This window comes from Lynx canadensis, chromosome F2, assembly GCF_007474595.2.
Source record: "Lynx canadensis isolate LIC74 chromosome F2, mLynCan4.pri.v2, whole genome shotgun sequence".
Taxonomy (NCBI): Eukaryota; Metazoa; Chordata; class Mammalia; order Carnivora; family Felidae; genus Lynx; species Lynx canadensis.
The window spans coordinates 72,849,249-72,874,848 of NC_044320.2; the positions used below are offsets into that span (position 1 = coordinate 72,849,249).

General features: G+C 40.6%; 1 protein-coding gene across 1 annotated transcript in view; it reads left to right on the plus strand.

Annotated features, from left to right (window-relative positions):
• TOX (thymocyte selection associated high mobility group box) overlaps window positions 1-25,600 on the plus strand; it is a 306,391-nt gene that overhangs the window by 165,152 nt on the left and 115,639 nt on the right. The window contains exon 3 of the mRNA XM_030303852.1: window positions 11,426-11,668. Coding sequence (XP_030159712.1) covers window positions 11,426-11,668 — 243 coding nt within the window. The remainder of the gene's footprint in view (window positions 1-11,425; window positions 11,669-25,600) is intronic.

Below are 25,600 nucleotides of genomic sequence, written 5' to 3' on the forward strand. Positions count from 1 at the left end.
TCTGCCACCTAAACACCTTTAAAAAGTGTCAAGTTTCCCTTTGTAGTTTCAGTTCCTCGGTTTTGGAACAGACTTAGCTAGACTTCCCAGAAACACAGGTTTCAGTTTAATCTTTATGTCTATCCGTATTTTTTTTTTCTCTCTCTCTCCTGTGGTTTTTTTTTTTTTTCTGATCTATGTTATTTCACAGTTTGGATATAAAAACGTATAACTATAGCCCTAGTGGTTTGAAATTAATTGGTGCCTGTCTTGGAAAATATTCTCCACACATTCCTTGCTGCTTATATGTTATAATTGTTCCTGTCGCAAGCAGAGTCAAGCAAATGACATCTTAGTCCCACCATTGTATTATTCAAATGGAAGAGCCTGCTCTGAAACTCACAAGGACTCTCACGGTCATTGTTTAGGCCAAACATTATCGACTTCTTGTATGTAGGCTTCCCGGTATGCAACTGGGGGGTCTCCTTGCATTTCAGAAGGCCCTCCTTCAAGAAGGGCTAAACCTACTGTGAGTTGCAATTTTCTGAAGGCACAAAGCAGAGTGGCCTTGGACGAATGGGGTTCAGGGCAGGTAATAGGATTGCAGGGGTGGGGCAGGGCTGGCCGCCCCAGACACAAGTTGGCCTCAGGGAAGCCTGAACTCCTGGATACTGTGACTACTGAGCTGTTTATTTCTTTTGCTCTGACTTCAGTGAAACGTCTTGCTTGTCAAGATGATGGTAAGTTGTAGTGGGAAGCTTCTGCTTGACGAGAAGTTTAGGTTAGCGCTCCCCGACCCCACGGTAATGAATGAATTAGATCCATAATAATAATAAAAGCTGTCAGTTGGCAGTCCCCTGTGTCTGGCAAGGAACTCAGCAAAAGCTTTGCATACATTATCTCATTTAATCCTTATAACAGTTCACTGAGGATGACAGAGGTACAGTGCTTGGCCAAACAGCAAAAAGCTAGTAAGTATCAGAGCTAAGATTCTGGGCTAGGAAAGCCTCATGCCCCAGCCAAATTCCATCCTCGCTCAGCTAGCCTTTGTTTTATTGTAGAACGTCAAGGTCGGATGTTGACAGACTAACCTCAGCCACCTCGTTAGTACTGAGAGAACTGCTCAGTTCTGTTACACGTGTGAGAATATTCTGAAAAATATTAGGGTGGACCAAATGAAATTGCCAATTTCCATCGTTTACCTACAAAAGCAGCAATTTCATAATCTAATTTCAGTTCCATGTCTCCTACTCGTTCAAACACATATAAAAGCTGTACAAAGGTGAGGTGCTTTTGCGGCCCCTGTTTCTTTTATTCATTTATCCAGGGCGACGATTCCTTCCTTCCCTTCTTTTCTAGTCTTACCCACCCCTTTCTCACCACTTCTGTCCTGTTTCCTCTGTCTTCTCACAGCTCTTCTTGTCCAGGGCTGGTACACTTTTCCTGCCCTTCACACTTTTCCTTTCTTCCTCTGGGCAGTAAATAAAGTACGAGGCTTCCCACAGAAGACCCTTCTGGCTACTCGTCCCCAGGGATCCCACTTCTGGGTCACTAAACTGAGGAAATTGTCTCCAGTTGTTCAACTTGTTTGTTTCTTCCATGTCCCTATCTTCAGCTCCACTTGTGTAAGCTTGTTTTCTAGCAGAGACTGGAGGACGTAAGATGATCCTCAAATATCTAAGGATCCACTTAGAGCTGATTCCTGGTAAAAGATCCAAAGAATAGGAATTGCCTCTGAGAGGCTGGTGGGTAGAAACAGGAACCCGCCTTTCCTGGCTCCCTTGATTGAGGGAGGAGACAAACCAAGAGCACAGACCATCTGTGTAGTTTTCCTCCTCTGCTGATCTGGCTTCTTTGTGAAGAATGTGATTTTACATCCCCAACACTTACTGATTTCCACGCAACAGGCAAAAATGAGAAGAGTGGCCGTAAACACATACACCATGTATTGTTAAGTGTACGTATGAAATATGTACATATAAAAATAGGCCAGCACTCAGTGCTCAATTCCACGCCGGCTGCCGGCATGTGACTGAGCAAATAGAACTTGACCAAAAATCAATTTAACACAGGTTGTTTTTTTTTTTTTTAAAGAAAATTTATCAAAGCTTAAAGGCTGTATGTGGTGTTACATGGTATATTAAAACCCAGTGCATTTTATTCAGTTATTACATGTAAAAAAAAATAAATCTGTAATGATGCTATCACTGTCCTCTCTACCCACCTCGTTCTCTAAGTCCAAGCAAATCATTTCACCTCTTTGCACATCATTTTCCTTAACTGCAGAGGGGAGGCATAATCTCCAGGGTTTTCTCTGGGATTCCATTTGAGCATAAATATAGAACTCTAGAACAATACCCGAAGGGGGAAAAAATGCATAAGGTTATTCATCACAATGTGGCTCATAACAGAAAAATCAGAAACCCTAAATATTTGGTAATAGGGAACCAATAGGATAAATTATGGAACATGCACACGATGATATAATGTGCAGCCATTTAAACAATAATGTAAGTGATATTTATTGGCACGGAAACTCATTCATGATTCATTTTCAGTGATCAGATTAAATTATGTGATGGAATAATAAAATAATATAAATAATAATGTAGCAAACAATTTATTGATTCCTCATAGGAGCCAGTATATTACTCAAATTATTTATATTCTCTCATTCATCTCATTTAATGATGATTACCCTTAATGAATTGAATACAAATGTCATCCCTATTTTACAGATTTGGAAACTGAGGCTTAGAAAAATTCAGTCCCTACACCTACTAAGAGATCAGCTGAGATTTTCATATCGTGTTTCTACCTTCAAAATCAGAGCTCTATGATCTGACTTAAAAACCTAAAACGAAATAGCAAATATGGAGTATATACAAAATCTTGAAAGACATGCATTTTTTTTAAATGTTCATTTATTTTTGAGAGAGAGAGAGACACACAGAGTGCGAGTAGGGGAGGGGCAGAGAGAGAGGGAGACACAGAATCTGAAGCAGGCTCCAGGCTCTGAGCTGTCAGCACAGAGCCTGACACGGGGCCCGAACTCACGAGCCACAAGATCATGACCCGAGCTGAAGTCAGACCCTTAACTGATTGAATCACCCAGGCGCCCCAAAAGACGCACATGTTTTAATAGTGGGTTTTTTTTTTTTTTTTCTGAGTGGATGGACTAACAGTGATTTCTTTCCATAGGTATATATTTTTCTGGTTAACATGGATTATTTATAAAATAAAGCAAAAAAAAAAAATGTTGAACTGAATCTCAGAATGTATGAACTCAATGTGAGAATTCAAAACATCTGAAAAACTAAAAACAGTATAGCTGCGTTTGTACATAAAATTGTGTGCTCAACAGTGAAATTTCAATGTTTTAATTACCGTCTTAAACGCTCAGTACAGAATGACAACTTGTTACCAGAAGAACATCCTTGGGCCCCTATTAGGGTTTCAGAAGTGACTCCTGCTCTTAATCTGTTCTTCCTAATCATTCCTGTGTGCATTGTGGCTTATGGGGGGCGGGTGGGGGGGAGAGTACGTTATTTATTTCCCAGAAGCTTGTTTTTTGTGTGTTTTGGGGAGAATTGCTTTGTTTTGTTTTGTTTTTTTAACCAAAGGGGAGGCCCATATGACAACAGCCCACAACACTGGTTTTAAAGTATCCCCTAGAAATGTGACTCGGAAACTCACGTAGGCCCCCAAACGGTACTGAGAGGAAATAAATGTGCCCCATTTCAGTATCATTAATAAAGTGTGGCAGGAGAAATGCCTATATGTAAATGCTAAGAACTTTTCTGGAAGTCTGTGGAGAAGTGGCCTCAGCACCAGCCCTGATTCACAGAAGAGTGTTGGACTACTTTGCCCTCCCCATCCCCGATCTGAATGTGCTTGGCTCACTGCCCCAGGACCGCTGAATCCTCAAAGCTTCAGCCTATTCATGGAATCAAAGCTCACCCAGTCCTGGCCCTAAGAGCCAATGAGAGCCATTCGCTGGGGCGGCCTCAGGTCAACCTCAAGTTTTCTGGTCCCATTCAGGCTTTACACACTGGGTTTTCAGTTATGAAAAAACATAATCCAATAAAAACCAGTCCCAGTAGAGGACTGACTTGGGCTCAGGACCCCCAAGTTTGCTTTGGTCAGGAGGGCCGATCTTGACCTTGAAGTTCTCTAAGAGTTGAAGACGTGACCTTGCTGTCGAATCTCCCTGCCGCATTGTCCAGACTCGCTCATTTGTTGGTTTTATGATCCTCCCGCGATCACGTAGTGCATTTCTGCGCAAGTGTCTGATATCCAGGCCTTGGTTTTTTTTGGTTTTTTTTCCTGATATCCAGGGTAAATCTGCTTGTTACGATCCCTTCATCATCCCAGCTTCAAGTAGTTCTACTTCCGTTTACACTTGATTCCAACACGCTCTTTATTGGGAGCCTAAGTTTTTAAATATTTTCTGACTCACCTCCCTCATAACAAACTGCATCTCAGAGTTCTCTGTATCTCAAATCCCACCCTGGAGGATGCCTTACGCATAGTAGGTACACAACAAATGCTCTGAGGCGCTTGTGGCCTTTTGCTTATTAGCACAGGTCACAAAGATTAATGAGCGTAAATAAAATAAATTTTGTACTTTTTACCAAAAAAAAAAAAATTACACTTTGATAACTGTTGCTTGAAAAATTAGCACATTGTGTGTTTTTAAATGAAGATGATTTATTGCTATTGTCTAACATGTGAGGAAAGACAAAAAAATTGTTTGCAGGATCATTGGCTTGAGCACATCAATGGCACTGTTGGACAATTCTTGCTGAGTGTTAAGATGATTTATGTAACAGACCGAAGCTTTCCACAGTAATACATTATAGTCTCGAGCTATCAGCCCTTGTTCCTGCAGAGACAAAAGAATCTGAAAAATACCTACTTTTGAAGGTCTTCTCAAAAGAAATTGGAGCTAATGTTGATGCTGTTTAAACTCTTTCGAGAGAAATCACCATTACATGCAATGTCTTAACTTCTGAAAACACACACAGGAAGTTTATCATTTTTCTTTTTGAAAAAACTCATTTTTCGAATAAACTCTTCAGTTTACTCTCCTTTGCATTTAGTTCTTTGAATCATGCAACAAGAATTTTCAATAAAGGATGAAACACATTTAAACATTGGTATTTTTCTATCCTGAAATTTCGGGAATTATGTTACAGATTAAAAATTAAGGCGTTCTCTAGATGTGTGATGGCAGTGCTATCTATTTATCTTTCAAATAAAGATCTATATGAGAAACATATTTTACAATGTTATAACCATAGCCATATTTTTAGTATATGCATGATTGCATGAAGCCATCACATAATTTAAAGGTATGTACAAGATGATATCTTTTGAATTCTTCTGAGTTATGGGACTTCTTGTCACCAAAGATTGAGTGCTCTGTATAATGATTGCAATGTGTGGACAGAGACTCACAAAGACAAGACCCCTCTGGTAGGGAAACCAGATTTTAAAAAGAGAAGAAAAGGCAAAGTCCAGAAGAGAGTTCCCATTATTTGTTCCTGGTCAGCATACATGAACACTCTACCTAGATGGTATGAAAACATGAATTCTCTGTAGTCAAAAGAAAAATCCTAATTAACATCCCACTTCCAGATGCAGTCATGTAGGATAAGAATAAAAAACAAGAACAGGCTGTAGCAAAAGGCAATGTGGATTGCAGAAGGAGAAAATGTAAACAGGATACCCGGGTCATGGAATATGTTAAGCAATATGATTAAAAAGGAATGCGAGTATGTAATTAAACAGACAGGGGGAATGAGATCTTCCAGAAACCAGGTGAGAAATTTCCTTTCCCTTGTCACTAAAATAGGGGTCCTGGGAGGGTTCAACAGGGGCAGGGGTAATGGCTTTAGCCAAGTGGCTAAAAAAGCGTCCAAACAGGTCAAATCAAAGGAGATTGGAAGGATCCTCTGTTACTTTCCTGTGACCCAGTCTCTTGGTTCAAGTCTCAAAAACAAGCCGTCTGATTAGCAGTTTTACCTCCTTGCCAAGAATCTCCCGGTGAAGACAGCAGCCTTTCCATAACACAAGGCAGTATGTTAGCAAGGATGGCTTTTGTTGCAAATTTAGACACTGAAATTGTGGTTCCCGAGTTCATTGGCCTTTTCCCCGGGTCAATAGGAGTGGAACTGTCAGGAAGCCATCAGTCCGGGCTGCGGGTCTGCCTGCGCAGTTCCCGGAAAGAGCAGAGTTGTGGCCCTCTGCAGGGATAAGTAGGCGTCCTGCGAGCTTTTCAGCAGCCCTCACCTGCTCGCTGGTTCCCCCTATCATTTTATTCTTTAATTTCAAAAATGCAATTTCATTCCATTAAGATAAAGGCAAGACTTTATCTCAGCTACTTAGGAGGAGCACTGGAATGAACGCATTACGTATGAATGGGGCTATGGTTTGTTTCAGTGTGAGTTCTGTTCAATGGCAAATACACTGAAATTCCTTTATAATGATGTCTAAACCCTCTCCTCTACTGTCTGTCGTTGTTTGTTTTCTTGGACATGACCCATTCCACGACACGTATAGACCCACTTAATAATAGCTGTAGCTATGCTAAAGCTGCTGTTTATCAAGAACATTCTGTGTGGCAGACATAGATTAGTAGGCTTTTTACCTACCTTATGTTTTCACTTTCAATGCTCAATAGAACCCCATGAAGCAGGTTTTGAAACAGGCTCACAAAGAGGAAGAAATCAGCCCGAGAACCCACACTAATAAATGCTTCAGAGCACCTAGATGCAGTTCCTATCTTCTGGACTCCAGAGCCTCAGGTCCTTCCAGCACGCTCTTGGCTGTTCTTATCAGTCACTGAAGGAATCATTATGAGTACTCTCAACTGACCCCCAAATCTGTAATTTTTAATAATTTTATAATTTTTAATTATATATTTTTATAATTTTATAAATATAATATATTTATAATATAATTTTATAATTTTTAATACTACTTTAATGTTTCCAACGGTCCCTTTGTGGCCTTGAAAAGTTCCTACGTATTTTGGAATTAGCCAAGGCTTGTGTCAGTACAGCCTGCTTCAAGCCACATTCCATGACTCTTGGCTTCTGTTCCCTGGTCACACAGTAGAGCCGTCCTATGGCACATCCCAGCACCAGCGACATGATGAGACTCTCCTGTGTCTAGGACCAGTGAGTAGCTTCAGATCAGAGAGAATCTGGTTAAGTAGCAATAATATAACTTTGAGTTCTTTGAATCATTTACATCGTACAGATTGGCTGTTATTTAGAGCAAATCACTTTGCATACTTCTTTGTTTCCAATTTACCTTTTGTGAACCTGGTGAAGAGGCAAGATAAAATTAAAAATATTGGCTTGAATTTTGTGCCACTATCCCTGAATAATTTCTCCATGTGTATGGATGGTCACCATTGACTTTTATCATTCCCCGGGGAGAAGGCAAGCTGTATGGCTCAGTCTGCTGGTAAGATTCTGATCTCTAGACTAGAAGGGGTAACAGGCACTGTGAACAGTGATAAGGAATACGATGCCACCTTGAAAGTCCATACCTGTTCTCCAGAATTCTACTCTCGAATCAAGCCCTGTGGATCCTCAGAGGACCTGGGGTTGACTCCTTGGTGGTCTCTAATTCAGGCTTAGAAAACACAAAACAAAACATAGTCCTGTTTCTCATGAAATATGTAAGGGCCTTAGAAAGGATTCTTGGTCCCAAGACAACTGGAGAATGAAAAATACTTGAAACTCATGGCCTTTCTGAGACTTGAAGGAAGGAAATAAGCCCAAGTCAGAAGGGCCCTAAGTCAGTAGACAAGTGTAGTAGGTCCACTGTATCACCCAAGGATGACCTTAACAGAAGACTTTTGGGACTACCCATCCGCTGCTTTCATCACAGTGTCCCCGTTCCTTTGCTCAGAATACCTTCTCGTCGGCTCTATACTTACCTGTATAATTAAGCCCTTGCTGCTGGCCAGGCGTGGGGCATCAGACCTGCTGTTCCCAAGGGATCCTGATGTGGAGCTGAGGCTTCCATGGGGTCCTTAGCTGATGTTCTACCTGTAGGAGGGACTAGGTTTCAGCCACTTCTGAGAATCCAGGAGCCCCAAACCCACCCTCAAAAGTCCTCTGGGACCTCTGTGTCACTACAGAAGGGCGAGTGCAAGCCATTTCAGGACAGATCAGCAGGCCACACTACCTTGCGCCAGCCTTTCTCGAGCTACTTAAGCCTTCATGTCTGTAGCAGGATAGTTTTGTCTTCCTGACATGCTGAGAGATTAACCTTACATACTGTGTTGTCAGCTGACCAGTGCAAAGTCTGGGGAATGCAGGGTATTTATTCAAACCCTTGGAATAAAAGTGATATATTCCCAAATTTCTTGCCTTTAAAAGGTCACCTTAGCTTTCATTCAGTCATTTATGCATTCATTCAGTGATTCATTTGTTAATTCATTCAATACACACTGAATACTGACTCTAACCAGGCAGCCTCAGGGGGAATAAGGAAAATACTGAACCATACCCTCTTGTATTACATTCCTCCAAAAACTGTGATTTTTCTCTAATATATAACTTACTATTGTTAAGTCAGACTTACTCCTATTAAGTTTTTAGAAATTAAAATAAAGATGTCATGTCGTAGAAATCAATGTTGAGGAATTAGCTAATTCATTTCCACATTAAAAAAAATAATTAGTAATTAGCCTGGCATTGAGGTTTTTGTAAGTTCTGTGACATTCTGACGTTTATACAATTATTATGATACTTCTCTATGGCATCAGTTACACTGTAATAGGCCCCTGGCAAATAACCGTATCGTGACTTCTAATGTAAAGAACAGAAACTACCAGGTAACCTTATGTTGTTAAAATCCCTGATCCACGGAACTACCCGTTACCATTTAGGTTGTGGAATCCGTGGTTTTGGTACATAAGTGCATGGATTAAATAACATTAATGTGTAATTACATGAAAATAAACAAGGTAGCTTTGTTAAATTGCAGTACAATTGTTATCGCTGAATGTAAAGTGATACCAATTAAACCTTCCTTTAAAACACCACAAATTAAGATTTAACTACTGGAGAAATGCATGTAAAGCTATGGTATGCCATGGATAGAATATCCCTGAGTACTTTCTGAGGTTTAATAGCATTTATAAAATTAAAAACATCTTTTCCCTTTATCCCTGGCATTAACTGTATGTTACTTAGTGAAGTTTCAAAAGACACCATTTAATTCTTAAAAGATAAGCATCAACAAGTTCAGCCTTTGAAGTGTTGACGCAAAGACAAATTATGATTTCTTGTGTTCATATAGAGTAAATATTTTAGTGGATAGGCATTAGCATGGAATTTCGGATGAGGAAAGACCTGATACCGAAGCTAATGTTAATTCTTAAATTATGAAATTTCGTTGATCAAAAACCATTGGGTGTTGGCAACTTGGTATCATTCAGCCTCATAAAATAGTAGCAGTTAAACTGCTTCTATGTCACAGCGTATATCCATCCCTCATATATTCTGAGCTGTTTACCAGCTGAGTCAAAGTTACTTAAATTCTGAGCCTCAGTTTTCTCTTCAGGAACACAGGATAACGTAGCTACACACAGGACTGTCATTGAGGATTAAGTGAGGACGACATAGTCAAAGGACCCAGTACAGCGCTTTTTACAAAACCAACATTAATAAAAGTGCTTCCTCTCCCACTTCCCCACTTCAAATCTTTTCTGCTTCTTCTTAAATCAATACTTGTCCCGGGAACTGTTGGTTTAGATCCATAGACTCAAGGTCTAAAATATATCAAGCAAATGAGAATTTAATCAAACTTACAATTTTGACGCTGAGCCCTAATGGGCTTTTCAGACAAGAGATCTAAACTATAAACAGGAAGAGCTGGTAACTGATGTTTGAACTTTCAGAGGTGGTGATTTCTTAGCAGAACTTTCGATGTCCAAGAAAACTTATCTGCAAAGATGAATCAAAGCTCGCCTTCACCTACCCCTAGTTTCTAACCCGCGCGTGCCTCTACGTGACCAGGTCTGAATTCCAGATGTTCCCAGTAGCGCTTCATTTCATCGTGCCTTCTGACAGCACCTAAACAAATATATTAAAACTTGTACAACATTTAGCAAGTGCAACTCGAAGATTTTCTTTCTGTTAGACAAATAGACGCCATCTGGAAAAAATAACCCCAGGCGCTTGGACGCAGGAGCATGAAGCTTATTGGCTGAACACCCAATGAATACCTTACATTACTTTCTTTGGCTCCTACCCTCTGCCTGCTCATTGCAAATCTTGCACACTTCAGCAGGGTCTGTGCTGTTAGACGAGAAAGTCCTGTTACTCGTGTACTCAAACACTATGAAGACATGCCTAATTTGAAAGATAAGCTTGCAAGAATGAACCGGACCCAGATCGTTTCCTTTTATTGTAACACCTGCTGCATAAAGGACTACTAGATATCACTCTGCCTTGATATTAATTGGAAACAATATTTTATTGTTCAGTCCCCCCTCATATTTTCAATGTTTACCGCATTCCGTTTCAAACGGGAGTGTCCTCGTATAATCTTTCCTTCCTTTCTCTTTCCTTTCCCTCCCTTTCTCTTTTCTCTAAAGCTGCTTTCCAAAGGGAAAAGCCCCACATATGTTGTTATTTGTCTTACTGATTGACTTTTATTCCTAAATTCATATTATAACAATGTTAGTGTGATTTTGCCTTTCAAATTAGCTGAAAGGAAACTGAATGACTGTAATATTAGTTATCAGCTTTTAGAGGAAAGCCAAATAGATGGGAATTGTCAGAAATCAAGAGAACAATCTTCACTTTATTTTGATGGTATAATCTTCGTGGGAAAAAAATAGCTTTTAAAGGCTTTTTTTCCCCATATCAAACTTTCTATGCAACCACACTTAGGCGACATGCTTAACTTACTTGTTTGCTAATTATTTTTCTTTTGCCCGTTGTAAACATGCCGCTTTTCAGAACTCTAAAGTGATTTCCCCAGAACTTCTGGAATTCATTTTATGACGTCTCATGACCTGAGCAGTGGGGGGTCCTATGAAACATGTTTGATTACACATTAATTTTATAAATTGCCTTCCTTCCCCCCAATTCCCATGAAAAAGGTATTCAGTTAGATTAAAACTCTGGAAAATTTCAATGGGACCTTTGAAATCAATGTTTGAGTTCAGTTTCTCGGAAAAATAAAACTGCCTGATGGAAGTACTCTTTCTACAAGAAGTGCATATGCCTTTGAGGCATTTTTTTCCCACGAATAATAGTGAAATGACAGCAGGGTAATCTGCATGTTTGAAATGTCTTGGCCAAATCCAGGATGTTGCTTGTAATAAGATCTGAGGGCTCATGTGTATTTGTTCATGGTGATGAAGAAGATAGATGGGAGTGATAATTTGCAATGATGTCGTTTGTCTTTTCAGTCTTACCCTGGTCCAAGTCTGGAAAGTGAAGACTTCAACATTCCACCAATCACTCCTCCCTCCCTCCCCGACCACTCACTGGTGCACGTGAATGAGGTCGAACCCGGTTACCACTCTCTGTGTCACCCAATGAACCATAATGGCCTGCTACCATTTCATCCACAAAACATGGACCTACCTGAAATCACCGTCTCCAATTTGCTGGGACAGGATGGAGCACTGCTTACTAACTCCATTTCTGTGGTAAGAATCTGCTTACCAATTTGTGGTGGGGGGTGCGGTGGCGGGGGTGGGGAGTGAGGGACGTCGTGAGGGTAAGCTCGACTCTAACGCAAGAAGCTTTAAATTGGAGTAACACAGGATTCTGAAACTAAGCATGAGTTTTTAGCTACGGAGAATGTTCTCCACAGATTCCTAAAGCCATTTTCCATTTTATATTTAATTCAGGGAAAAAAAATCAGTGAATTACATGTTTGATCACTTATATTTATAAGCCAAACTTCTAAATACTATTTGACACTGAATGCCCTGTCATAAAGTTGACAGACTTCTCATCACAAGGCAGATCCTCACATCTTCTGACCAGGGACTTCTTTTAAACTGGATTTCATTTTATGGAAAGCAAGAAAACAATTTTCCTTTTTTATTTTGGAGGTACAATTCTAGTGATTAAAATTTATCTCCCTCAAAGTGTTTCAATCTATTGGCCCGATTGGCCCTATGAATCTTCAAATGTTCTGTAGTTCTCAAAGTTAGTACGAATGTGTCTCCCCCAGAAAACGAGCAAAGAGTACATTTCCAGCCTCTACCCAGAAGTCCAGGGATCTGGATTTTTAACAGGCAGCCCATGTTTGAGAAACACTAGCTTATCATGAAATCGTTCCTTCTGATTTTTACGTGATCTTAAACCTTAATAATTTCTCTGTCTATATCTCGAGTAGTGAAAAATATTTTCAGTGGTATATGGCCAAGGACAAAGCTCTTTACCATGTCCTCAAACTCTCCCTGAGGTTAACATTGACTTTTAATTAGCACTCTTTGGTTTCCGTTGTTCAATCACTTAACAGTACAAGCAACTCAATTGTCATTTGGGTAAGTCACTGAACAGTGCTGTCATGTTCACAATGAATAAATTGATGAATTTGCTCATATTATATTGTTTCTGATAGGCAGCATTCTTATTATCACTTATCTAAATCATTTGGGGATGTAGCTTTAACTTGAGTGGCTTCGCAAGGTTTTTCTTTTAATCACGAATGTGAAGGGCGGGGGTTGGCAGGCCGTGGGGGTGGGGGAAGAGTCAAAAGAAACCGTGCAGTAGTTTTTGGAGAATGAATCCCAGAGCCTAATGCCATGATAGTGTCTAGATTCTTCTAAGAACTGGCAGCTAGCCCAGTAGCCAAGAGAGGGGAACTCATTCACAGCCCTAATAGTGGCAGAAAACTGCTATCCTCCATTTTTTAGATTATCTGTTACCTATATAGATTTGTCCTACGAGTACGAGTATTAACTCTGGCTTGATGAAATATAAAATGGATTTTTAAGCAAATATGCTAAATTTGTAAATCTGAATAATGTACTTCAAAGTGGTCACCTTGAAAAGTCTCATGTCTGGTCCTCTTTGGGGTGAGGCCTTCAGACCCAGTTCATGAGTCAGTCAAGTTGTCCCAGGGGTTGCTTTTCTAGGCATCAGCTATTCATTAAGAAGGAGAAGAAGAATGCATACAGTATATACAGTACCCGGTCAGTCCTCGGAGCTTTCTCAGGGTGGATGGAGTGGGGCCATAGAAGGGGTGATGAGACGTAATTTAAGTCTCAAAACCCTTTTTCCTTTATATCATTTGCCTTCTTAGCGTTCCTAGGGCTGCCTCAACATACCATTCACTCATTAAGAGACGCTTCTTCGGTATATATGTGCATACATAGGTTGTACATAACATACGTACATACGTGCGTATATTCTCAGTATGTATGTGTCGAGGATTTCTCCAGAGTGGCCATAATGGCAATCACACTATCCTTAAATGGCATGCTCAGAACTGGACCTGATCACAGCATGAAATACACCACTTTCCAGGCCCTTCCTCCACTGTGCTTTTGTCTTACTCTATCAGGAACCTCACCTCATCCAAATGTCTTTATGCTTTCTTCACCCAACACAATGTCAAAAACAGGACTTTAGGTATTTTCCCTTCAAAGTGGTATTTCCTTTGGAACTTTTAGCACTGTAGAAAGCAGAGGGGCCCTGTTGGCCTAACCTAAGGGGATAAAGCTCTAACGTGCCATTCTGGTTCTTGGCAGGGTGCATCTAGCAGGATCTTTCGTAGAATGGTGAGCCTTCCTGATACCTCCCGGACCACATTCTGAGGTGGACATCCACTTTGCCTACTCTCAGTGCTGGCCCTACCATTTTATGCTGTTACGTAAAATGCTGCTCCAACAAATAATCCAAAACTTGGTGAGGCTCTGGATGGGCTTTAGCACTGTCCGATAGAACTTTCTGTGATGATGGCTTTTCTGTTATTCATACTGTCCAATAGCAGTGTTCATTGGCTAGTAGGCACTTTAAATGTGGCTGAGTGACTGAAGAACTAATTTTTATTTTATTACATTTGAATTATTTTACATTTAAGGTAGCCACACGTTCCTATTGGCTACTCTGTTGGATAGCTTAGGTCTAGTTAATGTTGATTCTAACATCAAATCTATATTAAACCCATTTTTAAGCCAATGTGGTCTTGGAGAAAGTAGCTTTGGAAATTAAATTTGCTGTATGAATCATCTTTCAAGAGTTGGATCTTTGGCTGGAGTCCAGGAGCCAGAGTCTGATATAGTCTATAGTTGCAGTAGAAATCTAATAAAGTTGGAAGGGCTGACTTTATAGGAGTCTACTAATTCCTCTGAGAAAGAAGAAGCCTCTTCAATACTTATTTTGAGCTAACATGTGTCCAGAATGCCATTCATCAGCGTGTACATTTTAAATGCTTACCATGATCTAAATGTTTCAAAGTGCTCAAATGATCGATATGTTTTAATCTGGAAGATTTGGCCAAAGACTTCAAAAACCAAGCAAAGGGCCATGGGCTTGATATGATGGATTCATAAAAAACATTGGCTGCTTTCACTCAGGGTGAAAGCAATATGAAAGCAGTATCATGGGAAAATCCTTCTGGCATCTTCCTGGATGGATAGCGGTGGTAAGAAGCGAGTTGTGCAAAGTCCATGGAGCCTGTTGTCATAACTCAGGCAAGAGGTGTTGAGGAGATATACAGGGCGGTGACAGTGAGAACAGAAAGATGGGCTACTAAACTGTTCTCACATCATTCCCAAGTACAAACAGATCTGAAAATGAACAAGCCTTCATATAGCCACATTTTATGTTTAAAAAGCTCTCAGGGGTTATTTTCTTTGAAAGGAACTTTAGGACTTACAGAATATTTTCTTCATATTTCTTTGTAAAAACAAACAAACAAACAAACAAACTCTTTGTAAAACAAACAAACAAATTAAAAAATCTTCCCTAAAAATTTTGCTCATGCCTAATGTGATCTCAAAATTGAACAACCGAACTATTGGTCAGTTTGCCAATCGTTGAAATATACTTATGATAGTGTACAATTCAGGTCATCAATACTCATATCGACAAGGCAGTAATGACTACAGAAATCAAGATGGAAAAGCTGCCCACCTAGAAATTGCAGTGTTCTTTCCCAGCCCTTCTGTCAAGGTCACCTTCAATAATAAAAGCTAACACCTGTAGATTCTAAATAATAAACTTGTTGTGATTCTTAAAATCCTGTGAGTAAGGGCCACCCTAGGCAGACTTATGTATGGGTTCAACTGTCTCCAACTGCATTTTCCAAAAGCTTTACAGAGTTATTAAAGCTGAGCTTTTGTCTTTAGCGTGGTGCTCACATCTTGGTGTTAGTATCTTCACAAGACAGAGGTTTAGAATTTGAATGGCTCACAGGGGTAGAAATATTTTAGTTCTCATTGAAGCATTATATAGATTATAGAGATTATAATGTTTAATCTATATGCATTATTATGTCATATGTTATCTTTCATATCAATTGTTATATATAATATGTCTTTCCTGAGATTTCATTTTAAAGATAAATTTTCTAGTATCTGCTTCTTCTTATCCCCAGTGGCAACATAAGTGATACAGTTTGACTGAATTTAAGCATTCCCTACAAATGTCTAATGTATTAGACATAAAAAAATTTAGTCTATAATTAGAAATCAATGTCTGAATGAGTATTATTATCCCAATTTCACAATTGGAAAATGGAAGTTTGGAGTGGTTAAGTGACTTGCTCAGTGGCTCAAGCCACTAAATATGCCAGCTTTCTTATCTAAAAAACAAGGAGAAGGGCACCTGAGTGGCTCAGTCAGTTAAGAGTCCAACTCTTGACCTAGGTTCAGGTCATGATCTTGCAGTTTGTGAGTTCAAGCCCTGTGTCGGGCTCTGCACTGTGGCACAGAGCCTGCTTGGGATTCTGTCTCTCCTTCTCTCTGCCCCTCCCGCACTTGTGTTCTCTCTTTATCTCTCTCTCAAAATAAATTTAAAAACTTAAAAAAAAATAAGGATAAAAATAGCCCTTACCTCATGGGGTTAAATGAACATTCAAGAATCGCTTAGACCAGTTGTTGGCACATAGGAAGCATTATATAAGTTTGTTAAATAAAATGGGAAAAGCAAGCCTGTATGACTCTTTTGGAAGAGTTAAAATGCATAAAACAGAAGATTTTCCCAGAGTTATTTATATTTCAATCCTTAATCTTCTTCACAATTGTTGGCCGGCGGGGGGCTGGGGTGGGAGGGGGGGAACAATAGTAAGCCTGCTATTAACCAAAGAAGGCTTTATCTTTTACTGAGTGTCCTTATATACCAATATCATTTAAACCAACATCTTTGGGCTAGACTTCCTCAGTTCAAATCCAAGCACCGCCACTTACCAGCTACGTGACCTTGAGCAACTTACATAATCTTTCTGTGCCTCAGTTTTCTTATCTATAACATGGGCGTGATGAGATGTTTAAAGAAAGAAGTTATCTGTGAAATATGTGCCTGTCACACAGTAGGTGCTAGATATATTCAGTGGGAATCCCTTTCTGATCAAAAGGTCACCAGGGTAGAATATTGAGATTGCTTCCTGAAATTTATCATAAATAAATCTATATGGAGGCTGAAACATACATGGGGTGAAATTTCTTCCTTGCCACGTTTCCCAGCACTTCCTTTTTGTATATTCTTGCTGGTGCCACTTTATATGTTAGCAGTCAGTTGGGACTCTCGCAAGAATTTAGATTTCTGGCTCTTCAAAACAGATTCCATTTTCTTCAAGTCCCTGCTTTCTAAGCCCAACCCATAAAACAGGGCAGACTTTCTATTAGTGTATGCTGTCAAACAAGGGCCAGTTAGTTCGGATTCTCTAGGTCCAAGTGACACAGCTATTCATGACCCAGTATGCAAGAGTCCCATTTTTTCTCACTGTTCCCTTGAGTTATTTTGCTAGTGGATGATTGATCAGCCTGCGCTTCTCAGAGGGGGGAATCTCGTCAGAAGAGCACTGGAACGAGAGTCTGGAAGGCCAGGGCCTGCCTTGGATAATAAGCGTGGGCAATGTACTGTACCCCTTCTGAAACCAGCAGGATTGGGCTGGATCAGAGGGTCCAGATTACGCTCGTTGGAAACAGGGGAAGGCAGGACTCAGCCAGACTGGGGTCACACTTGTTCATAGTTCCTACAAAAGTTCCCTTGAACGAAGGATTCTTACGCCCAAGAAGATGGAAAACCACAGAACTGGTTGATCGCTGAAACCCTTTCCAGGGCTAACACTCTCCTATGATTCATACTCTACTGACCACACAACTGGGATCCAGAGTCACGACTCGCTCAGCTTTTTACTTCAGTCACTTAGTAATTTTTCCTACCATCACTTTGGCTTTCTCATTCCTCAGTGTTTTACCTGTCCCTCCCAGAGCCTAAATGGTTATTAAGATATTTGAATCTATTGAACAGAACATTTCTTTGAGTGGAAAATGTTGTTCTGCCATTAAGGAGAAAGTGATGTTGCTTTGTGGGACCGGACGGTGTTTTCATGTTGTTAAAGAGAAACTACAGGACTATTTTGGGAGAAAGGTTAAATAAGAAAATGTCTGTATTAAGCATTCATGGTTCAAGAAAAATCCTTTGATTCCTACAAACTGAAATCAAGAGCCTCTTCTTTTTCTCTCCACTCTGGCACATTCGCTGCTGGGTTTAATCATGGATTGGTGGAAGGAAAATACAACCTTGTATAAAGTCATCCAACCCTCGCTGCCTGGCCTATATGTGGCGATTGCTTGTTCTTTGTGCAGTCAACAGAAGCTCTTTCATACAAAGAAAAACCGTGCAAAGTTTCAGAATGGCCTCACAGAAAGGATTCATTTAGACCTGCGCTTTTTGTGCGTGTGGTTCCTAATGACACATTATAGAAAATTTACAATGAAAAAAGCAACAAAGGAGATTTCAATTTCTTTGAATGCTTCAAATTTCCAGTTCTGGAGTTTAAAATGGAAAAAGATGTTAAAAGGCAATGAAATCGGGGGCGGGGAGGAGGGTGGTTATTTCCCAAATGCCTTATTTTTCCAGGCAACAAAAGCAAGCATAATGTATATACTCAGATTTATTGTCACTTTCAGCATTCAGTCACGCCACACTTTGCATTCGGAGGCCACCGTCCAACTGTTTTGACAACCATCACCTCAGAAGGTGCTGTGGAGGACACACGAAACTGAAGCAGAGGGTATTCCTCTGGGTCTGTAGGAAGGGCTGTACATCAAGGAAGTCAGAGGTATTACAGCGGCATGAATTTCTAATATGTCGCCATTATGGAAAGGACCACTGGCACATTGAATAATGTAGCTTTCAAAGCCAAGCCGAAAATGTGATTACAGACAATTTGATTGCTGTTTTTAAAATAAATATTTCCAAAATCTTGAGATATTTTATTTCACATAATGCATCAAGTATGTAACAGTGGACCAGAGCTAAATGTCTTTCAGGACACAAAGGAGCTGATGATGTCAGCCCCATTTAGATATGAAATAATAGAAGCATGCGCTTAAAATGGAATGGATGTCACAGTGGTTTGTTTCTTTCTTAAAAATTAAAAAAAAAAAAAAAACAGGAAAAAAAAGCAATAACAAGAAATGATTTTGCCCGCTTTGACAGAAGGGAAAAAAAAAGATGAAGAATAATTATTTAGTATTATGCCACAATTCATGAAATGTTTGGCAATTACAGCCTGGTTTGGGTTTTTGTTTCTTTTTTTCACAAATTATCCTTTTTTTGAATGTTGCAGCACATGAGAGCAATGTATTAAACCACTTTAATGCCGTGAGGACATGGGCTGGTTTTGTTCTTATTTTTGACCATGTATAATAAAAGTGTGTGGTTTGGGTTTTTTTTTTTTTTTTTAATGTCAAATTCCTAATAAGGACAAAAGTAAGTGTTTGTGGTGCAGCCCTTTCTTTGCTCAGAACAGACTACTTTGAATGTGATATCGATAAGTAGTCCAATGGACTCAGTATGTTAATGATTTGGGACCATCTTTTAGGGCTATAATAAAATATTATTCCAAACTGGAGTTCTCCTTAATAGCATCCAGGAAAGGAGCCAATTTAAAAATAACACTTTTCCTTTCTTATGCCAAGTAAGAAAACTCAAGATTGACTTTGTATATAGGGCTTGTTGTACGTTCTCTTCAACCCTTGAGTTCATATGGATGTGTGCCTCACCCATGCACGGAAGAAGTTAAAAAGCTATAAACCCAGTTATATAATATACAAACTCTGGGAGTTATTCAATCCAGCCTCTTTAATTCCAGCCAGGAGTAAACCTAAACCGTTTAAGATATGTGGTTTTCTATCAAAGAGCCAAGATTCCACAATTTTCCTTGGTAGCCTGTTTGTGTTTAATTAACCTTGTAACATTAAGTTAAATTGCAGTAAGAGACTTAGATTCCTTCCAGGAAGTTCCTTATTAAAGTTAAACGAAAATCTCTTACTACAATTTTAGTCTACTTTGTCCGCTTCAGACTTCTGGATGCTGGGAGAACAGTTGATTTCAAGTGGTTGACATTTATCAAGTCGTGTTGTACCTGGCCCAAACTACCCCAATTCCTGTAACCCGTCCTCAAAGATCATATTTTTCAGCTTTAAAATCAAATTAACATCCTTTTTTTTTTTTTTTTTTTAATTCGTGATCTTAAGGAATACTGACCACAACGAGAGGCAGTGCTCGAGACAGGGCCTGAGATTACAGATTAATTTCTGATTTTTTCAAATAATTCTCTGCCCCCATGTGGACATTTTATGATAGGCTCTTTAATAGCATCACTGATTGCTGACATATTTAATTCTGGGCCCATCGATCACTCCCACGCATGTTCCTTGCTATGTTGGTGTCTAGCCAACAGTTCCCCATCTTGTTTCTGTGTAACTCATTTCACGTCCTAAAGGCAAACATCTGGAAAGGCCGTGATGGTGATGCTCATCAAGTCATTTTTCTTTTTTTTTTTCTGGCTGGGTATCCATTATTTAAATAGTCCTCAGCAAACAAAGAGTGGGAAGAAAACTATAGTTAAGCCCTCGTAATTGTCCCTGGACAAACACGTTCTAAGTAGGACCAGGAGAAAGACTCTCTGGACCCCGGTGTGAGGCTTCAGCCACTAGCTGTCACCTCTTAAATTGTTAATAAAATGGTCCTTAATGTGTGGAGGGGGAGTTTGGGCAAAGCAGCACAGAACCTAGAGGAAACAGCGGTGGGAGCAGGGAGGAGAAACAGCAAGCAAGGCTGTTTGTAGGAATCCTGTCGCTGAGGGCTCCGTCCTAGCTTGTGTCTCCTGTTTATGGTCCCCCTCCTACCCTTTCTCTGAGGCCATGCTCATTGCTGGATTCTTCTCCCCATTTCGGGTCCCCGAGGATGTTCCATCCTCAGCCCCGTACCCTAACTAGTAAAGGATGACGCTTCATATATCAAGTCCTCACTGGGAATCAGGCCCTAAACTGAGCGCTTCACACGTCCTTGTTGTCTCTTTCCTTCCCTTGCCATTCGCCATTAACGCTCAGGACATGCCCTCCCCCCATGGAAGAGAAGATTTCACGTTCCCTCTCGCTCCCCCTGGCGAGCTCTTTACAGATAAGAGGACCTAGGTGCCTTGAGAGTTTCTTTGCTTTCATTCCTTCATGTGGAAGTTGTTGCTAACAATATAAGTGGTGCACCACACTTAGTAAGAGACCCTGGTAACTATTTCTGATCAAATGAATGAACTCATTTGTCCCCGCTGGAACCCTAAATATTTTCCTCAGACAAGTGCGGGATCATTATTACTTTTATTATTTTTTTTAATTTCTATTATTTTTTTAATGTTTATTCATCTTTAAGAGAGAGAGAGAGAGAATGAACAGGGGAGGGGCAGAGAGAGAGGGAGACCGAGAATCCGAAGCAGGCTCCGGGCTCTGAGCTGTCAGCACAGAGCCCGACATGAGGCTCAAATTCATAGACCGTGAGATCATGACCTGAGCTGAAGTCAGTTGCCTAACCAACTGAGCCACCCAGGCACCCCCCATTATTGCTTTTTTATACTGACCCTTCTAAGCTGTTGTTTATCTTCTAAAATGAGACAAATACTCCAGTTTTTTAAAAAAGTATAATGTCACGTCATGGGGTCTAAATATGTCTAGCCTACTATGATACTTCCAATATAGCTAAATGCATTTCAGCTCGAAATTTCCCTCTAATCTTATAGTCTTAATACTTGCGTCAGCTTACTGCTAATTACTCCTAACCTGCACCACTATTAAATTGAAATATTTGACAATTAATTACAGTGTATTAGTTGATCTTCCTGTTTCGATGAATGCTTTTATTTTCTGAGTAGAGCTATTTTTATGGAGAAAAATTATCAGTAAAATTACAAGACTTCTAAGGAAACATATTTCTGCCTAGTCCCCCAAAATCTGGGAGGCAGAAGGGGCAACGTGGAGGATTAGTGTCTATTAAAGATTGCCTCATATGACCAGTGAAGGGTTTTTATTATTATTACAAATTGATTTAGTCTTTGACTTGCCATTTGCTTGATTCGTGCAAGTAGATTATTAACATTAAAATGTTGCATTATAAACCCATTTAGTCATGGAGTCATAGGAGAATTAGGCTAAAATGCTTTTCAGGAGAACAATGAGCCAGTCTCATTTCAAGACAGCAGTTCCTTCATTATTCATTAACTATTCTTATCTAGAGCATACGGGAACATTTTAAGAGCAGGTTTTGGGTTTTTTCCATTTCAGTTTTTTTCCAGTTTGAAAGTTCCAAGTTCTCTAATGTGGACAGTCATTACCTATAGGAACACAATATTTGTCTTTTTCATATTAGCCATTTATATACTTTGCCGGAAGGAACATGTGCACCATTGGTGGAAAGGTACGAGGTGTTACGGGATCTTTGACCATTTGGTACAGTTGTTAAAATACTAGATTCAACTTTCCTTTTTTGGACCATTTAAAATATCACGAATGCCATAATCACCCAGAGAACAGATCTTTTTTCCTTCATCTAATAAATATATTTAGCATTCTGATGAATATATAATAACAAAATTAATAGTTGAACATCTTTGTATTTAATGGAATGTACAAATTCCCCCAGGGAAATCTAAGTACCATTTAACAGAGGGAGGATTAAACTCCTCTTTGTAATTCAAGATAGCAGTTCTATTTTTGATAGGCATGATACTTTCTCAAAATTTATTGCATTTGAAAAGTGTTTTTCTTTAGCATTTAAGGAGTTTTGTTTTTTTAAATCAAAAGCTTGATTGTCTTCCATAAAAAATTAGCCCTGAAATCAGCCCCAGAAACATATTACACTATTAAAATTTTTCATATTTTCATATGCAGTGCATATTTAATCACACTCTCTACTAGTCAGCAGACATAAATAATGGCTTACCAAATGGAGACAGGACCATACTTCTTACATTATGAAACTTGAAAATGAGCTGGATGAAAAATACGTCCCTCTTTGGTTCTTTAGACAGTACATTCATAAAGATTATTGCTGAAAACATTATATTATTAAGACTGTCAAAAGACAAACAGAACCCTTAACATGTTGGAGCATTTTCTTCCCATCGTGAGATTACACATATCTCATGGTGCTTGAACAATTAATGGAAAAGGAGAAGACTCCGGCCCAACCATGTGACAATTATTCAGATACAGAGTAAAAGTAGGCTATTTGCTATTTGCATCTGTATTTATGTATCTCTCTGTCTCCCTACCTAAATATATGCAGTTACACATTCATCTGTTGATTGTGCTGGGACATCTGGGACTGGTACCCACTGTTAAGAGATCAGTGGCCTGCGAAGGCCACTTCCCCACTGGGCAGATGCATATCGGGACCTTCCGTTAACAATACTTTGGGGCGCCTGGGTGGCTCAGTTGGTTAGGCAACCGACTTCAGCCCAGGTCACGATCTCCCTGTTCGTGGGTTCGAACCCTCGACGGGCTCTGTTCTGACAGCTCAGAGCCTGGAGCCTGCTTCGGATTCTGGGTCTCCCTCTCTGCCCCTCCCCCATTCCCCTCTCTCTCTCTCTCTCTCTCTCTCTCTCCCTCAAGAATAAATAAACATTAAAAAAATTAAAAAAAAAAAACAAAACAACCCAGTACTGTTACCTGGGATATTTTCTTGTTTATGGGTTGTTACTGAGCAGCCTCATTACTAATTATAGCATTGCACGAGGCCAGCCTGTGTTTCCCAGCAAAGGGCAGACCCTGCATTTTCCGAAGCTGTGCTTTGCTGTGGCATTTCACCCCACCCATCCCACTTGTTTGGGGTGCCTTCAGTTGTGCCTCAGATCCGTAGATGTCATGTGCAGTGACTGTTGGAATCCCTGAGCTGACAGTTCTCTTGGGAAGAGGAGAGTTACACGCAGGACACGCATGGAAAATCTGAGACCGTGTTAAGATCGGATCCTCCACTGCGGTGCCCTCCTTAAGTGCTTCGGGGACCATGGTGAGTGGTGGTCACCTGCAGAAGCGGACTAAGGGTACCGGCGTCTTGGGAAGCGGCGTGAGGGCTGGGACACTGGCTGGTTTGGGGCGGGGCGGGGAGCGGCCTGGACTTGACCCTGCCTGGCCCCTCACAGGCTGCCTGTGACTTTGGGCCAGTGACTTCTCCACTCTCGATTGCTGCTGGCTGTGTTCCGCGTGACATTCTGCCCTGAGCCCCACAAGGCCCTGAGCCCCTACTATTGCCAGGTCCCAGGCAAGGTGTTTGACAGCTTGCCCCGACTGCCCACCATCACACCAGGAAAGGGTGGTGTAATCCTTCCTTTATGTGTGTGTGTGTGGGGGGGGGGCTGACGACACAGAGGCAGGCCACACAGGGGGGCAGGGGGGAAGTAGAGAGGCAGGCAGGCCGGGGGGATCGTAACCCCTGCATTTCTGGGGAGTCGGGGGCTGTGCCTTGCCTGTGGGGGCCCAGTAACTTTGCACTGAAAGTTTTCACTGAACCTTTCGTCCTCCAGGGCCTCCTACATAGTATGTTCTGATAAACCCTGATGAGCCATTACTGTTCACCCTGGCCTCACCAGCCCAGATAACATGTGCCACTCAGCTCTCTCTCGCTCTCTCTCTCTCTTTTTTTTTTTTTTAACCAAATACACTCACTTTAGGGCAGCTGGGTGGCTCAGTCCATTAAGCCTCCGACTCTTGATTTCGGCTCAGGTCAGGATCTCACGGCTCACGGGATCGAGCCCCATGTGGGACTCAGTGCTGGGCACCGAGCCTGCTTGGGATTCTCTCTCTCTCCCTCTCCCCCTCCCCCTCCCCCTCCCCCCGCTCACACGTGCGCACGCCCGCTGTCTCTCAAAATAAATCAGTATTTTCAAAAAACTAAAAATAAGTAAAACTAAACTCTCTTTTTACATTGCTGAAATAATAATGGAGAGAGTGAGTAGAGGAAAAGAGAGATCATATAGTCCAGTGAAAAAAAGGAAAGCCTTGGTATTCTAGCTGCGTGACTTTGACAAACCACTTGACCTCTCAGACTCTCAGTTTTCTTCACCGTGAAAGAAAAAAACTGAGGTGGCCCAATAACATTTATATTACCATGTGGTCGTGGGGATTAAGTAAGATACAAGATGAACATTTCTAGTACCTAACAATCTAAGTACATTCTCTGGTCGTCCGGTTGAATAAGTTAGAATTCCAGCTAATGAAGCATGTTGGGTATTTGACAAAAGTGCAGTAATTTAAAGTTTAAATTCTTCTGCAAGGCAAATGGTGTTGCCTCCTCAGGTAGCAATGGATGGCTATGCTAATGGGTCAGGATTCAGGCAGTCTTGCCTCATGACCACCAGTTGGGTTATCTGCCATTTGATACAAATTTGTTATCAGCCAGCCTCAAGATATTCTTTCCTCTCCACCATTAGTATACAAAATTTACTTTTAAAAGTACAAAGATATTTAAATTATTTTATAAATAAAAGGAGGAAAAATCCTGGGCAGCCTGCCAAAGACAGCAGATCTGAAATTAGCTGGAGATGTTTCCTCCTCGTTATTAAATTCCTACTATTTTTTTTCTGATGTGTTCATATCAACTTGTCTCTTTGTAAAAATTTGAATATTCTGTGTGACAGAGAATTGATAAAAGCCAGAGAAAGGGCGAATTGTGAATCAACTTCAAGTTTTCTTCATTCCTGTCCGATAAGGATAAATTAATGTAGCCAGAGTTACAAAAGCATCTTGACAGGCTGAGTTCCAAATCAGCAGTGTGCTCAGATCCCCCCGTGAGCTGAGGGCCCTCCCTGATGTGCCCAGGGTGCAGGTGACAGAAGGAAGACAGAGCCATAGTGTGAATTTCAGAGCTCTCCCCGTCAATGACCTCCTTCTCCTCACCCAGCCTATGGCATGTCCCAGGGCCTGAGAGCAGTGCTTTGGAGATCCTCTCATGGGGCCAGAAACTGGCTGAGAAGTTACTCTGCACACATATTACTCCCCATGCTCAGTTACCTCAGGAGAGGAGCTGTAGGCTTTGAACATGTCAGTACTCAATGAGATTTTCATTGTGACTCATAATCTTACTTAATTCAGCTGCCTGCTTTGGGTCCCCCATACAGG